The following is a 17006-nucleotide window of genomic DNA, read 5'->3' on the forward strand; positions in this document are numbered from 1 at the left end:
TGCTTGTGGTATTATCAGGGAACTCAAGAGTAAAAACCAGACCACCTGGCAATGAAATAAGCCCAGAATCTGCTAAAAACCGTCCCACACACTGATATGTCAGACCAGACCATCGGGCACTGCCTGTGGGCCCTGTCCGACCCTGCTGCTAACCAGTCAAATTATAGCTTAAGCTGGTCTCTCTCTCTTCCTCTCTCTAATATATACACACACACACACGCATATATGCACGCATGCCCAAACAAATACTTGCGCTCCCCTTCAGTGGTGCTGGAACTAGGGGTGTGGGATGTACTGCAGCACCAGGCTTGGATTGTGGTCAAAGATAGACCTGGGAGCCCTGCACAATCTGCATGCATTAATGGGCCAGCCCAGCGGGAGACTGGGAATGACACCTCTGCCCCCTTAGTAAAAGTAAAGTAATAGAGGTCCATCTGCCTCCGGAAAGGCTGCTTAGGCCCCCACTGGGCTGCTGAGGACATCAGCACAGACACAGTCTAAATCGGCCATCAGGATGGCCAAAAAAGCAGCCCACAGTTGCAATTCAGATACCGGCCCATTGCCCGAGTGCCCGCCTTACCAATCCGACTCTGTGCAGCACTCCATAAAACCTGAAAGATTTTAGATGGAGAATGACAACAAGGGGGCCCTTCAAAGGTTTTTCTTCTGGCAGCTTTAAAAAAACACCATCAATTTTCACCCATACTTTAGTGAAGTGACGTTACTGGACAGCACCCCCAGCAGCACCCCCTCTCTTGGCCGCCCTTCCCTGAGTCTGTGGTGAAGAAGAGAGGTCAGTCGGTGATCAATGGACTAGAAAGGTCTCAGACCAGGACTCACCTGTTTGCAGGTCAGTATATGTCTTCATCCAGATGTTGTCTGTTAGTTGTCTCGTGTTCTGCAGGTACTGGAGCATGTAGACAAGGGAGGCAAATGCCATCATGTTCTGCTCCCCACATCTGGAGGGTGTTTGGATAAGATTGTCGAGGTTCTGCAGTGCTGATGCGATTGGATCACCTGGAAATGTGGAATTGCGTTAGAAACAACATAAAACAAGCATTGGAAAAATCTAATAGGGATTGCCATCTCTGGTGTGATGGGTATGTTTTTTTAATGGACCCATACTCCACAAAATAAAATAAAAAAAATGCAGCCACCCTAACGTGGTTGCCACATGTTTGCATTTTTTAAATTAAGAAACAATCATTGAGGTGTCTTTTTTACTAGTGACTTTTTTTTAAAATAACAAGTCATGCATTTTACAATGTCACTTAAATACTTTATTATAACAAATTTTAAAAGGAGACAGAAAATAAATTACCATCTAACTGGACACCTAAAACTCTGACAAAAAAATAGCTGTTATTATTGAAATAATAATAATAAAGCACACTTTGAACTAGCATTGTAAATTAATTATTTTTGAGGAAGATGTGAATGATGAGCACAGGCTTTGCAGAGTCTCTCAAAATGAAGGGAGCCAATGGGTAAAGAGGGTGATGATCCCTTGTTCTATGAAGTGTGCAGGAAGTGGCTGGAAGCAAAATGTGAAGGACAATGTAACTGACAAGTGGAAGAGGCCCAGTTCCCAACATGTCCCTCTCTGTAATGTAATGTATGTACATGACTCAGGAAAAGGACTATTCTCGGTACTGATGAACAGGAAGGGGTAGTCTCTATGTCCAATCAATCACTGTCCTCTCAGTGAGGGAGTTAGTTCTGTGTTTTGGTGTGCACTCATTTTGAGAAAGTCACTTGAAGGTGTGAGCAGCTGGGGACAAGTCGTAGTACCCAACTACTTTCTGTGTGAACAGACCCTCTTACCAGAAAAATAGATGTGCGCCTTTTCAGATCCTGAGACGACATCCCTCGGAAGTAATAGTGAAACCTCCTCGGAAGCAGCAGTTTCTAAGGGATCAAGAAAAAAAGGTGTCAAACATGATGATTTAAGAAAGGCTACAATTGTGGGGTTTGAAACCAATGTCTTCACCTGCCATGTTGCTCCTGTTTTGGGCCACAGGGGTTCCTAATGGCATTGTAATCTGCACTAAAGAGCTGCCTGGTTGGTGAGAGAGCTCAGTTTACCAAGCTAGTACCACCACTGATGGAATACTGAGTGTGTGTGATAAGGTCTTGAACATAGGGGTAAGAAAAATGTACTTATTAGTTACTACGGTGGTTGAGATTTCATATCTTTCATAGATTCACATGCTTGAATCATTCCCTGTGAGAAGGGGGTGTATTTGTTAGTCATGTTCAATAGCAGTGACTGTTAAGGTTTCATGCTTGGCGTCCGGTAGATTTTTACGACAATCCACCCTGTTCCCTAGAACTTTCTTCTGCTAGTACATAGGCAAATACAATCAGCAGAATAAATTATGGGAGGAAAAGAGGAAATGGAAATGAGAGAGTAAAGAGACATTCAGGACTTCTTTTCCTGAGTCACCACTGAAGGTACACTCTGAATGCAGGTCTTTCAGAAAGGGAAAATGCCACTCTGGCATTCTCAAATAGTTAATGCACAATATGATACAAGATATCCAAAATGAAGTATAGGCCCACTAAACAAGCATTTGCATGTAAGTGATTTGTCTGAGATAACATTGGTGTTCGCTTACTGGCATCTCGTGGAAGGCCCTTGGACCATAAGCCACAGACTTGAGATGGAAGCCAGTGGAGTGAATGCTTAACGCTACTCAAGGTAACTATTGTGAAAGCAAAGTTAAAGGACATGGCTAACACAAAGGCTAAACAGTATGAGGAGACAAGGTCAAAGAACAGACCAAAAAGAGTGAATGAATCTGCACAATAGCAGAGCAATGCAGAAAGTTGCCCGGTTCAGTTGCAAATAGACCTTATGTTTTAAATAGCACTGCAGGTAAAAATGCTCAGGAGGACCCACCCACTGACGTCTATCCTGGAAATCATTATCAACAGCTCTGCTGCCATAGGCTGGTCCACCAGAAGCCGCCAGAAATTTGCTACATTCCAGGACCAAACCGAAATCTCAAGCCCCCTGGCTTATTCCTAACAACTTCCTGCTGGCATTGTGGCATTGGTCAACATATGTGTTTATTTTCCATTTCACCAGAAACCCTGAACTTAAATGGGAAGGGCCTTGTGCCTTCCATGAGCCTCCTGCAACCCAGACTCAAAGCTATGCCCTGGCACTGGCAGCCAGCTAGGCAGCCTATGGTTAGGTTTAGAGCAGTTAATACCCAGTCCAGGTCATAGTAGGTGAGGTGAGTGCTGGATGGAGCTGTCTGCAGTGTGTAGGGGGCTCCTGCTCTATCTCTGAGGCATTTATCATACTTGAAGCCCGAGTGCCAAGGAAAAAGAGACACTTCCTAGTACACCTTTGTACCCTACTGCCTGTCAGCTTTGCACACATGGGTAAAAGTATCCATTTGAGGGAGGTTTCATAGGAGGTCTAACTGTAGACATTGAGGAGGAGGAGGAGGCAGCGTCTTGGCTTCTAGGATCTCGCTCTAGCTGGCCCTAGCCTCTCCAACAACCAACCATGAGTCTAAACTCTTGCATGCCTTAAGTCCTCTAATTATTATCACCCACATCTTCACCCTCCATACCCCTACCATCAGTCCTGTCCTGTTCACCCTTCTCCCACTTTCAAAAAAATGCCCCTGCTCCCTGCATCCCTACCTACCAGCCAGACGCCTGACACTGACCACTGTAAATTAATTCTTGCTCTCTCCACTGTGATATTGGTCAATACTAATCTACCACAAAGCTGCTTTCCTATTCCTTTCCATTCACCCTCTTCTCTTCATTCCTCTCTTCTCCCCTGGTCTCAGTTTTCTTTTGTTTCTCTCCATCTGCCCATCTTATGGAGGAGTAAAACATGACACCAATAGGTAACATGGTATTCTTCAGCACTGGATCTTTCATAGATTCACATGCTTGAGTTATTCTTCAGCAGTCTGGGAATTCTGAGAATTCATGTTAAATATCAGTGACAGTAAACAATTATTTTAACTCCTTGCATGCTGATGACGAGCTCAGCTCGTCATGCAGCACGGTGGCCATGTGCTGGTGACGAGCTGAGCTCGTCATGGCCTCCGTGGAACGCCCACGCGGGGATAATTACCCCGCTGTGCTGGGTGTTCCATGGAGCGGGCGTGGCCATGACGAGCTCAGCTCGTCATCAGCACACGGCCACCATGCTGCATGACGAGCCGAACTCATCATCAGCACCACGGCGTTGCGCGCGGTCCCCTTCCCCCGTGGCAATGGGGTTAACAGTGTGACCCAAACACTACCAAATCAGGTGGGAACACTTTAAACTCCACTGCCCCCATCACCCCAACAAAGGCTTCTATAGCTTCCCCCTTTTTCCGTCAAGAGGAAGAACCTAATTTGAGAGGGTTGTAGGTGAATCTACCACAGATGCCAACGCTGGAGAGCAATAGTTATAGAAAAGTAACAAATTCTTCTACAGCATTAGATTGTTCATAGCTTCAAGTGTTTGATTGTTTGTTATGAATTATAACAGGAGAAGTTGGGGCCTCATATGAAAGGATTCCATAGCACAGTCTTCCCCGCTCCCATTGCCGTGTACACACTAGGTCACTAGTTATTGGGAAAGGTGTGCATTGCTGGCTAGGTAGTGTCATTGTAAATGTTTATCTGAGATACACCTGCAAAAAGAGCATCTTTTGCTGCCATTCCTTAGGTGGAATGATCTCTCACCTTTTCCCTCAGAGAGCTTCCGGCTCTCTGGTGACATTAAATAACTGCTGCCAAGCCCAGCTTGGACAGTACTTGATCATGGAATGGATCAGCAAATGCAACAAACAGCTGGTCCGATTCACAAAACTTTTTTGCAAATAACACTTGAGGCATCTTTTCCTAATCAAAGTGTTGAATGTTTTCTCTGGCCCTACAGATTTGGTTAGAAAATAAAGCAGGGAGTATCACTGGCTGATTAAAGTAGAAAGATATTGACACTTTTGGAATGAAATGAGGGTTTGTTGAGCATATGACTATGTCTTTGCAAGACTTCAATTATGGTTCCTATATCATGCAAGCCTGTATGTTAACCTCTCCTTGTGGGTGGCTTTGCAAAGAGCAGTACTTCCTTCCACAAAACATGCTGAGTGGATGAATGGATGCTGTATGAGATGATTAAAATGTGTTTCTCATTAATGATACCAAACAATATAATCTGATCTCAATTCAGAGCAGGTTGAGCCACCAGAGTGTAGGTGGGAGAGACCGCGTAGGAGCTCCTATTAATCATCTAATAAAAAGGTTCTGTTTAGTGGAAGCAACCACAGAATGAGGAGTACTAAATCCCCTACCTGGCAGGACATAAGAGCCATGGAATTTGTAACAGAAGATCCACTGAACACAGGCACAGGTAGATAGCCTCTGTCCATACACAAAACCTCTCCCAGCTCAGAAGTGAACTGTGCTCTGCCTACTCTTAGGAATGCAGCAGGTGGATCTAGAATATTTAGCTTGGCACTTTCTAAGTCATGAGGATCCAGGCAATAGTCCTGATTAAAAGTTTTTGGGGTACAATGGACCAACTCCACAGATCGGTGAACCACTGCTGTCTGGCTTAGGATGATGCTACTAGGTGAATCATCCAGGGCTCAGGTGTCATCTTCTTAATGAGTCTAGTTGTCATTAGAATTTGTGGAAATGTGTACACGTGTAAGTGGGACTGAGGATTCCAAAAATCTTTTCCCTGATTTGCTGGATGCCAAGAATTTTGCATTTTGAGATGACCTGAACAGGTCACTCTCTGAATTGCCACAGCAGTAAAATATTAAGCTTGGTAGTTTGGTGTCTAATATCCAGTTGTGAAATGTTGCCCTGTCTGTGTTGAGAGCATCTACTAGGAAGTCATGTAGACGTTTCACAGGCTCGGTTGACAGCAGTATTCTGACCTTTACTTGGTGCAATATGATTTGAGCTCCATTGATAACCAGGCTGGGTTGTTTCCTTCCTGTTCAAGAATGTAAAATGGATAGGTCATTGTTTTCCTTGTCCTGATGTCAGCCCCTCGGACACATGGTGGATAAACATGTAAGGTTATCAATAGGGGTAGGCTTAATTCGCATAATTCTGTGTAGCGTAATCACATGGAGGTATACTGCAAGATGATGCTTGAATTACGCAAGAAGAGTAATTCTGTGTTTAGCGCTATTTCTTAGAGAAAAAATGCCCCTGAATGGATGCAAGGATCGATTTTGTGCTAAGAAACAGTGCAAGATGCAATGGCACATGAATAGCTAGTAGGAGCGGTCTCTTAACCAATAGACATTGTTCACTGGGAAATGATTTGCGACCATGATAAAAACTGACTGATGTAAATCGGCCCCACCCACTAAATCGATCGATATGGCCATAGAGGATTTTGGAAAACAGCAGTCGTGTTTTTTTGTGGCTGGCCGATGCTTTTATTATTGGAAGTCCCTTTTCAAGGACTCTGATTTCAACATTCTGAAGTACAGCTTTCAGGTCTGTTGGTACAAGTGAGATGGGGCATAGTTGTCCTGTGGGTTGTTGGGTTGATTGTTATGTACTGCATTGATAGCCTCTATGACACTGTCTTCTTTTTCCTGAGTATGATTGGCAACGTTGTAGAGAAGCATGGGTATCCATTAATTTATTGCTATCATCCACAGGTTTACCCAATAAAGCTATCCCATCAAACAGGGATCCACAATCATGAGGTTGACCTCAAGTCTGAATGATGGCTCCAAGCTCAAGAGTATTTCCGCAGCAAAAGTCCATGTGCCATCAAGGTTTCGGTAACAGTCATAGAATATTAGTTCACCTTCGTTCATGGTGGCTTATCCTCTGTCTTTTAATTTTCTTACAATGTCTCAAGGAAATGACCAATGCCAATCCATAAGTGCCTGTCATGGCAAACAAGTAGCCATAGCTCCAGCAATTTCAGTAGCCACAAATAAGTCTACTTTTTTGCCCATTGTGTCTACGTTCCTACCTACCATATATAGGGGCATGCTGAGGGTGAGGGTGGATTATCAGGCCATCGCTGGACAACCATTGAGACACCACAATCAATTTTGACATGATTCAGTAGACAGTTAGGTCAATATTCAGAAGCTTTGTGTTTCTTTTTAAGTAATGCAATGTTTGAAGAAGTGGTTTCTTGGTTTTTTCAGACTTGTTCCCAGAAGTGATTCTGAATAATGCTTGTCTTAACTGATTGTCAGATTTTAGCTCTGAAGTAAAATACAAAAAATGACTTCCCTGCAGGTGGCAAATTAATTTGAATTTGTTGGAGGCTCTCTAAATGAGGTTCTGAAATGTACTAATTTCATTTGGGGGAATTATTGGGGACTGGACTGAGAGCCCCTCATCCAAAACCACATGACTAATCAATTTCTCCAGGACCTGAATCAGTTGTTCAATGGACATGACATATTCCTCCTCTGAAGTCATTTTGTTATGTTATGTTATCTGGATTTGTAATGCACGACTTGGCACCCAAGGGCTATCCAGGCGCTGGAGCAGGTGTGAAAGTCCTCCGCTGGGTCTCAGTCGAAGAGCTGGATCTTCAGCTTCTTGTGGAATTCTAACACAAGGAGGAGGCTCTTACGTGCAGGGGGAGATTGTTCCCCAATCTGGATGCGAGATATGAGAACGCTAGAGCTCATGTTCTGCTTTTGCGGTTGTGGGTTGTGTGTACGAGAGAGACACCATTGTTGTCATCTAAGATGTTGTCAATGGCAGTGTTTTTGATGTCGCTGATGCACTCGAGGATGAGGTCTTTATCATTGTCAATGATGCAATAGTTGAAGACGTGGCAGCTCTATTTGTTCCTTCAACTGCCTTGTGTTGCATCTGGGACATGATATTATGAAGCTCTTTTGCTAACATCCCATCTGAGTGCAACATTTAGAGTGACATGTCCTCTGCTGGATTCATATTTGGATGTGGCTGGACCTTGTAGTAAGATTGCACTTCTGTTCCATTCACCTGCAGCTACTGGACCCATTTCACATTTGGTCGAGCCCTGCATTCTCGCTCATCTAGTCTTACGGTCATTGTGATCAGGTTAAAGCATCCAACAGTCCCTTTACTTAGTATAATGATATTGTCCTCTATTTTGCCTCAGCTCTTGTTTTACTCTTTCAATTTCCACTCAGATTCTCTCTGTCCTCTGCTGTTTTTAATGATTTCCCAGCAGTCCCCGCCAGCCTACTCATGACATCTGCCCAAGAGGCTCCCAGGCACCCTGGGTCACCATGGGCGAAGCACCATAGCCCCATATTCAGCCTATCATAACCCATGGTCGCTTCTTTTAAAATCCACGTATTGCTCGTTGTCCTCATGGCAAGAGCTGTGTGTAGACCTATGGACTCCTGAGACTGAAAACAACAAGGGACACCAAGACCTCCCCACATCTGCCCTTATCTCATGTGATAGACATCATCTTCTATATTGAATGTTTTATCTCAACAAAATGGTTCCCCTGTGATGTACACATGTATCATTCTGAGACTTGCACTGTTTGCATTGCTTCTGCAGAGTCATCTTACACACTTCCTTTGAGCACAAACATTCCAGGAGACAGCCTTCACGATGCTCCTAAAAGGACCTCAGAGGAAGAGGACAGTGCAAACTCTAAAACACCTTATTCAACCACTCATACACCTTTCAGATAACCCAGGTCATGAAATTCATACAGACGGATATAACATGAGTAACAATGGCACTTAATGCCTTACAATTAACAAAGCATTTTTGCATGTGCTGCTCAACAGAATAGTCCCCGCAGGACAGACAACTGACAGTGGACACTGGAATTAAATGGCCATGACAGAACTCATATTTCCGATTAATTTTTACAAACCATTATTCAGCAGTGCATGAAACACCCAAACCTTACTGCTAATGTACAATGTTATGATTCTAGCCAATGAGAAGTCCGAGCACCATATGCAACAGATGCAGAAAGCGCTACAAGGTCATTGGTCTATAATTTGCAACCGCCAGGCAGACTTAAGGTGTCATTACTGCAACTAGCCTAACACCCTACCACTGTTCACATAATACGTAGAACTCAACATGGGTCATATGCTCATGGTCTCATCAATGCTGCCTTTCTTCTCTATGATGCTTTTGCATCAAAACTATTCATTTTCACATTTGTAACTGCATATGGGTTCTCCAGTGAAAGCTTGTGACATCTCAGACATGTTGTAGTATGATTTACAAACCCTACTGTGAAGCATGGGCCAGATTCCATTATTAATTGCACATATGTCATTTCTATGTGCATATATTCCATATCTAACTACACAGATTCCACTCTAGGTGCCCTTTTGAAAACCTTGACTGTGGGGCTGATTTACGGGCTCCTTCAGCCTCCGGTACGTCACTTTTTCCCATATTAAAAGTGATGCACCTGTGGTGCAAGGGGCTTGTAAATAATGGAAATCCTTGTAAATATTGCGTTGTGTGTTTTGCGAGAGTTTTTTCGTGGGAACACCTACCTTGCATTTCATTTTTGATAAGTCACGATAAACAAAGTGGCGCTGTAAAAAATGTGTTTTAAAGCTGAAAAACTGCTGCTAACGGGAGTTTGCGCAACTTGTAAATTTGGCGATAAAAAAGCCACCGTAATGTTAAAAAATTGACGCTACAGCGGTGTTAACTCCTTGTACATATACCTCTTTCTTTGCTGATGGTTTTCCTCCCCTCTGGTAAAATCTGCCAGAGGCACCCTCTGTTCTGAATGTGCTCGATTCTCAATAACACAGAAGGGCCTATTTACAAGCCCCTAGCGCCGCTGGTGCGTCCCTTTTACCATGGGAAAAAGTGACATACTGGCGGCACAAGGGGCTTGTGAATAAGCCCCCGGTGTGCTGTGCATTCCCCTCCTGAATTTGCTGACCTGATTCCTTTGGCTGGCAAGGGTCCTTTCATTTCTTCTGTGCCTGCCCCATTGTTGTACCTTTTTCCTGTCCATTGCTGGGGTTACGCGGAATGCTTTGCAGTAGTGCTTCTCTTACATCTTACATTGGCAAAGCCAGTAAGTATTAACTATACCAATTCAGCCTGCTGCCTAGATGGAGCCCACTGACCTATCCCTGCCCCTTTGTGACACGCACTGTTGCTTCATTTGCACATTGCCATGGTTACCGGAGATGCCTAGCACCAATTGCTCCATTAAATCACAGACTAGCAGAGCCAATGAGCATTTATGAACCCATATTGAGGGTCAAAACAATTTGGGTTTACTTAGTTACTGACACAAGCCTCTTTGTGACAGCAATATGCTTAAGTCAATGAATAATCACTATGTAAATGATGAGATCACCGTTCTAAGGGGCCAGTTGCGATGTCGGGTGGACTTTGTCCGCCCGCCACCGCATCGGGTCATGGGACCGACCGTCCATGTCATGGCGGTTCCGACATACACATTAGGATGCGCCCGCCACACTGGCGGGCGCATTCTGCAATTTTAACATTGCGGCGGGTGGTGCTTGAAGCAGCACCCGCCGCAATGTCAGAAATATGAATTTGCATGCACAACGTGACTGTGCCTGCCACCTTGTGCAAGCAAATGCAGGGGGGTACCACAGGTACCCCCCATGTGCACCCTGCACTCCCCCAACACCCTGGGGTCAACCGGCAGAAAACCGGCGGACAGTCTTTCCGTCCGCTGGGGTCCCCCCTCCATCATATTGTGGCGGGGGAAATGGTAGGCGGGCGGGGAATTGGCGGGTGGATCGCCACTGTCATACAGACGGTGGCGATCCGCCCGCCAACATAATTGACCCCTTAGTCTCTTCCTGTACATGTTAGGCTTTGGATAAGGGGCATCCTCTGAGCTCTGAGTCTGCTTGTCCACAGTTTGGACAAGGTGCCATTTTTTCATCTTTTTCCAGTTATTGTAGGCACCACCTCTGCCTCTCACTATTCCTGGAGTTGTTGATACAATAGTCAGTTGAAGCAAGATTGTAAGTGCTTTTGTTTAAAGCGGAGCCTAAATTGGTATTTAATATTTAAATAATACATGGATGGTGCCAAAAGGCAGCCCTACTTTCCTACATTCCTTCCAAATTTTCCAATTCCTCTCTCTCCTTAAAAGACCTTTCTCATAAGCTGGCATCATTAGTACGTCTGATCTTTTGCAGACAGGTCTATGATGTCTGGGCCCTCTCCCTTTCTGAACTCAATTTTTCACCCGACAAAGCATGTTGTACTTTTTATCATGTGCCAAGATATCCTTGGGTTCTGTCCATTACCCTATTTTCAAGATCCCTTATTTCCTCTATGTTCTTGCTCTGTGTGTAGGTGCCTGTCTTCAGGTGGACATCTCCCACACTACCCGTCTCTGCTCTTTGGACTTGCTTCTTCTCTCCTTTAAGAACATTCAGAAACTGGTTTCATGTACAATGTTGGGCTGTTGGGCTGAGCTAATCATGCCCGCCTCAGAGACTGACACCTCCTCTCTTGAAGCCCACTCTACTCATGGCTCAATGAATCCAAATGCATTCTTCATAAATAAACAACAACATTGAAACAGCAAGCGTATGGAGCAACCACACCTCCCTCAATGTTCCCCCACTGATAGTCCAAAGTACAAACATTTCCAACAGTTTGTTGTGCACATCCACTCACTACAGACTGGAACATATCCTGAGGGGCACTGATCTGTCTCATATATCAACAGTTAGGACCTTTTACCTTAACCCAGCCAAGTTCTCTCCAGGCTTTAAACTTGCATATTGTACCGCATTGCCTTGAGATAAAATTTGGATTTTCCTAGCTTCAATGAAGAGGAAATATAAGATTTTAATAAAGATAATGAGGTGTGTATAATATCCCCTCTTCCCTTGCAGAGGTGATTCTCCCTTAATTGATAACTAAAGGTTTTGGGCTTTTGCTATTTACAAACCTGCTGCGTGCTTATTAGCTCTGATTTAATGCTTTTTATGAATATGCCATTTTTTGCCCTTTGTGCACTGATGTGTTGGCTTCCTAATTTCACTCATCTTTTTTTCAGGTTTGCCTTGATCTCGACGTTCCTGTGGAATAACAACATTTAATCTCCTGCTGTAACCAGATGTCATCCTTCCTCCTTCATCCCTTCCCAGTTGGAACCAAATCAAGGGGTCTACCATAACGGACTGCGGGACCATCCTCCAGGGGTGCGGTGGTCCCACAACTGCAATTAGGATGCCACCGCCACAGTGGCGGTGTCATCCCCCATTCCCATCATTGTGGTGGGCGGAGCTCACAGCACCGCTCGCCACAATGCTGGGAATGCACATTGTGCATTGTCATGCACAATGTGACAGGCACCGTGCAGTGCCTGGCACCTTGTCCTTGCCAATGCAGGGGGGTACCATGTGCACCCCCCAACACAGAAGACTGCATGCCTTTCCATGGCGGCATTGCTGCCATGGAAAGGACAATTGCCGTCATCATCATGATATGGATTGCGATGTCTTGCTGACACCGCCACCATATTATACATGTTTTCCGCCTGGTCGACCAGCAGAAAAGCGGCGGGCGGTCTTTCCGTCCGCCGCGGAACCCCCAGCCATCCTAATATGGCAGGGGTCTATTAGGTATGGATGTTGGGGGGATCGCCCCTGCCGGTCCAGCGGTGACTACCAGTGGGGCGATACGCCTGCCATCCTAATAGGCCCGCAAGTTTCTTCAAATGCACAGTGATCTTTGCTTTGTCGCTGTTTGAAAATGGCCCTTTTTGCATGGGCACCGAAATGTTTTGCTGAATTTTAGTGCTGGTTTTTAGACTGTTGTCTAGACCCACTACAGGTGCTCTGCCCCCTAGAGAATGTAGAAATTGGCAAATCCCTATATGCCTTATTCACCTTTCTTGTAAGGCAATAGCATATGGTGCAGACAATACACCTATAGCATAAAGTTAAATTAAATTAAAGACATATAATACCTGCCTACCTACCTACTTTGCAATGCTAGGAAAGTTAAGATACCTCTAAAGCATAAAACTAAAGAATAAACCACTCTTAATAATAACTGAGATAAAAACGTGAATCAAATTGAAAGTCTTACTCCTTCTCTATCAGTCCTTCATCACTCCAAGTCGTTCAGTGCTTCCTGCTGTCTCCCTAATATCACGTGTAGCTAAATTCTAATTCAAACTCACAAATGTCACAACATTCAGAGATTCTTCAGTGCTTAACAAATCTCACTCAGGAAAATAAGCATTCAGGGTGGCCCTGTTCCTGTCTGAATTGCTAACCTTAAAACAGGCACAGCTAAACCCCCAAACCAGAACGATGACTCTTATAAGGTCATACAGCCATTTCTAATTGATGATCAAGTTTTGACAACCACAGCCATCAATTTGAGTGATTCAAAGGGAACAATAAGTCAGTTGTGAGGAAAAGAATTGCCCTCAGAGACACCGGCTGTTATCTTGTGAGTAAAAGATTTTGCTGTAAGTCAGGGAGGGAGCAAGAGTTAGAAAATATTTTTGATCCTCTGAGCTGCAAGGTTGATGGTGTCATATGGGTTGATGGCATAAAGAATCATTTATTCCTATGAGGTCTTGACATTACGTACTTGTAGGGATGATAGTATCACACCAATGTAAGTTACATTGCTTTATATTGATGTCCATTTATGGGATCCTATAGATACATGGCTCACTGTATTTTCGGGTTGATAATACCATATAGTGTACGGTAGGTTTATGACACATGAAGGTTTATGGTCATGACAAGTGCATGCTTGTCTTGTTCGCGGCCTGTCCAGTTTGCAGGCTTGACAGTATTATACAGTGCCATGTTCGTGGCATACTTTGCAGTTTAGACCAACAATCCACCCCAAAAAGCGACGTCAAGCAATGCCATTACCAGTCCTTACTTTTAGTGCAGAGCATGAAGCTGTGAGTTCTATCTTGAGGTATTCCCTCTGCCTGTTGGAAATTAGATAAGGAGGGGGAAAGTGTAAGAGTGGGTAAAAGTGGATAAATGTACAAAGATTAAAAAAAGAAAAGTGAAGTGAGAAGAAGATCTCTTCGTCAACCAACAGACAATTGTACTAGCACCTCATTAGAGAAAAACACACAAACACTCACATAAACACAGGCTTGGTCGCTACCATATAAGCCTAAAGACACACCCATACATACAGATATATATATATATATACATATACACACAATACATTTTAAACCGTAGCAAATTGACTGGAATTCTATTAAAAACAGTCCAATTTAATGACACATAAAAAAATAAACAATATAAAAAATTACATTTTCCTCAAAATATATTGTATATTAAAGACATTACTAAATACAAATATTATAGCTTTCAATACACAGAAAACACCATAATAATATAAATTTAAGCAATTATAAGAGTTGTACAAAATTGTAGGAATAATACATATACTATTCCCACTTCAATGCCTGCAACAGTAGGTAAATCATTGGGCTCAGGAAGGGTAAAATGTACTATTCCCACTCCAGTCTTTGCAGCTTTAGGGAAAGTGTTGGATTCAGGAAGGGTAAAATGTACTATTCCCACTCCAGTCGGTGCAATAGTAGGGAAAGTGTTAGACTCGGAGGGGATGATACAAATGACTATTCCCTTCCAGTTGATATATAGATATATATTGCCTGTATGCTGTGTTAAGTTAGCATGAGCTTTTTTAGGAGTTTAAACGCCATTTTACCTTTCTGCTGCTTTTGCACATGACACATATCTACTGCTTTAGCTTTGAGCCTAGTAGAATGTTTTCGATTCATACGAGAATAATATGTTGTTACACTGATATCAGCCTTGCTTGGCGAGCTGTGTCTGTACAGTGAGTGCTGAAACCTTCAAGGATATCTCAAGACAGTAGTTGTTATGAGCACTGATCCTCGCACGTTCCTAGACATAACATACATGCAGCTGCAGCCAAGTTCTGGCTTTAGGCGCGTTTTATATTGCTTTGCACAAGAGCATACAAACACACTTGATGGTGCTTCGCATGCAGAGAGCTGGTTGCTGATGATGTGATCCCTTACCACTAGGATCTTGAGGTATGGGGCCACTCTACTAAAACCCACAAGAGACCTTCTTAGATATAATACAATATACTAGCTAGGGAGGGTGAGAATTAGGTTTTGCTAAACCCTATTCATTTTAGCATAATACTATGCTTGCACCGTTTGTGTTCTATGGACTAGTGACTATGCTGATTACTTTGTTTCTTATAATATGTTTGCTTATATTAGCTAAGATACTGCGCTTGAGAGCACTGCATTAGTGAATAAACATTTCAAATATGCACGTGTCCTCTTTTACTCATTGTTCTGGATTAAAATGATTGTATTACGAATGGGTGTTCATGTGTTCCACGTTACCTGGGGTGTACTAAGTTCATGTTCTGGTTTGTCTAAGCATTGGGAGTTTATGATGACCAATGAGACACTGATTGCTAGTCTGGTAGGGGATTTTTGGGTACTAAGGTGAGTTTTGGCACACCCTAATTCACTGAGGTTCCAAGCCTCTCTGCACAGTTCTGTCTGAGCACGGAATCCCTGCGACACAGTCAGTGCAAAAGTAGGGAAAGGGTTGGATTCAGGAGCAGAACAATTTACTATTCCCTGTCAAATGGGCTCAACAATAGGGAAACTGTTGGATTGCGGAGGGGTAAAATGTACTATTCTCACTCCAGTCTGTACAACAGTAGAGAAAGTGTTGGATTGCGGAGGGATAACATTTACTATTCCTACTCCAATCGGTTCCACATTAGCAAAACTGTTGGATTCCCTCTGACATTGTTTCGGAATTGGAACCGAATGCCCTACTGTCGTCGGTTCCAGTCCAGGATGTAGAATCCTATTCTTCAAACTGGGAGCATGCATTCTGAAGGGAATGCATGCTCTCATTGCAAAGAGCAGAGGTGCAGTTCATCCCTGCACCCAGTGGCAGGCACCCTAGGGGCCTGTCACTAGGTGCTGGGATCAACAGGGCCGCACAATATGTGCCCCTTAGGCCGTCATTTGTAAAGAGCCAGCCAAGGGATTATTGCAGGTTTTCCAAATGGAGGATGGGCTCTCCAAGCCCGTTGGAAGCCATTCTGAAAACCGATTCAAATTCCCCTCTGACCAACCCCATCAAAATGGGTCGCTCGGAAGGGAATCCGAACGGACAATTCTGATTTGGTTGGAACGGCTCCGACCGACTGTCAAAGCTGTTTCCAACCGCATTGGAATTGGGCCCTAAGTCTGTGCAACAGAAGGAAAGGGGTTGAATTCCGGAAGGATCACATTGACTATTCCCACTCCAGTCTGTGCAACAGTTATGAAAGAGTTGGACTCCGTTTGACATCGGTTTGGAACTGGAACAGAACGACCTCCTGCCATCAGTTCCAGTCCAGAAAAGTAGGGTTCAGTCGCAATCCTATTCTTCAAAATGGGAGCATGCATTTCAAATGGAATGCATGCTCTTATTGCAAAGAGCAAAGGTGCTGCTCATTCCTGCACCCGGTGGCAGGCACCTTAAGGTGCCTGCCACCAGGTGCAGGGATCAACAGGGGCGCACAATATGTGCCCCCATGGGCCACCATTCTGAAAAAGCCAGCCAAAGGATTACTGCAAGCTTTCCGAATGGCGGGAGGGTTCTCCAAGCCCGTCGGAAGCCATTCTGAAAACCAATTCGGATTCCCTTCCGACTGACCCAATCAAAATGGGTCGGTCGGAAAGGAATCTGAACGGGAAATTCCGATGCGATCGGAACCTCTCTGAACCGATTGTTGGAGCTGTTCCCAACCGGATTGGAATCGGGCCCTAAATCTGTGCAACAGTAGTGAAAGGGTTGGACTCAGGAGGGGTAAAATGTATTTTTCTCCCTCCATTCTGGGCACCAGTAGGGGAAGGGTTGGACTCAAGAGGGGTAGCAGGTTACTATTCCCACTCCTGTTGGTGCAACTGTAGGAAAAGTGTTTGATTGCTGAGGGGGAACATTTTTCCATTCCCACTCCAGTCTGTGCAACAGAAGGGAAGATGTTGG

The 17006-nt window shown here is 44.2% G+C and overlaps 1 protein-coding gene across 1 annotated transcript in view; it reads right to left on the reverse strand.

Annotated features, from left to right (window-relative positions):
- The window catches only part of LOC147706476 (alpha-2-macroglobulin-like protein 1), a 312029-nt gene that overhangs the window by 117467 nt on the left and 177556 nt on the right, over nt 1–17006 (reverse strand). The window contains exons 23-25 of the mRNA XM_086929615.1: nt 13867–13918; nt 1825–1908; nt 841–1017 (exon numbers count right to left, since the gene is read on the reverse strand). Coding sequence (XP_086785741.1) covers nt 841–1017; nt 1825–1908; nt 13867–13918 — 313 coding nt within the window. The remainder of the gene's footprint in view (nt 1–840; nt 1018–1824; nt 1909–13866; nt 13919–17006) is intronic.

Source organism: Lissotriton vulgaris, chromosome 7 (assembly GCF_964263255.1).
Source record: "Lissotriton vulgaris chromosome 7, aLisVul1.2, whole genome shotgun sequence".
Lineage (NCBI taxonomy): Eukaryota > Metazoa > Chordata > Amphibia > Caudata > Salamandridae > Lissotriton > Lissotriton vulgaris.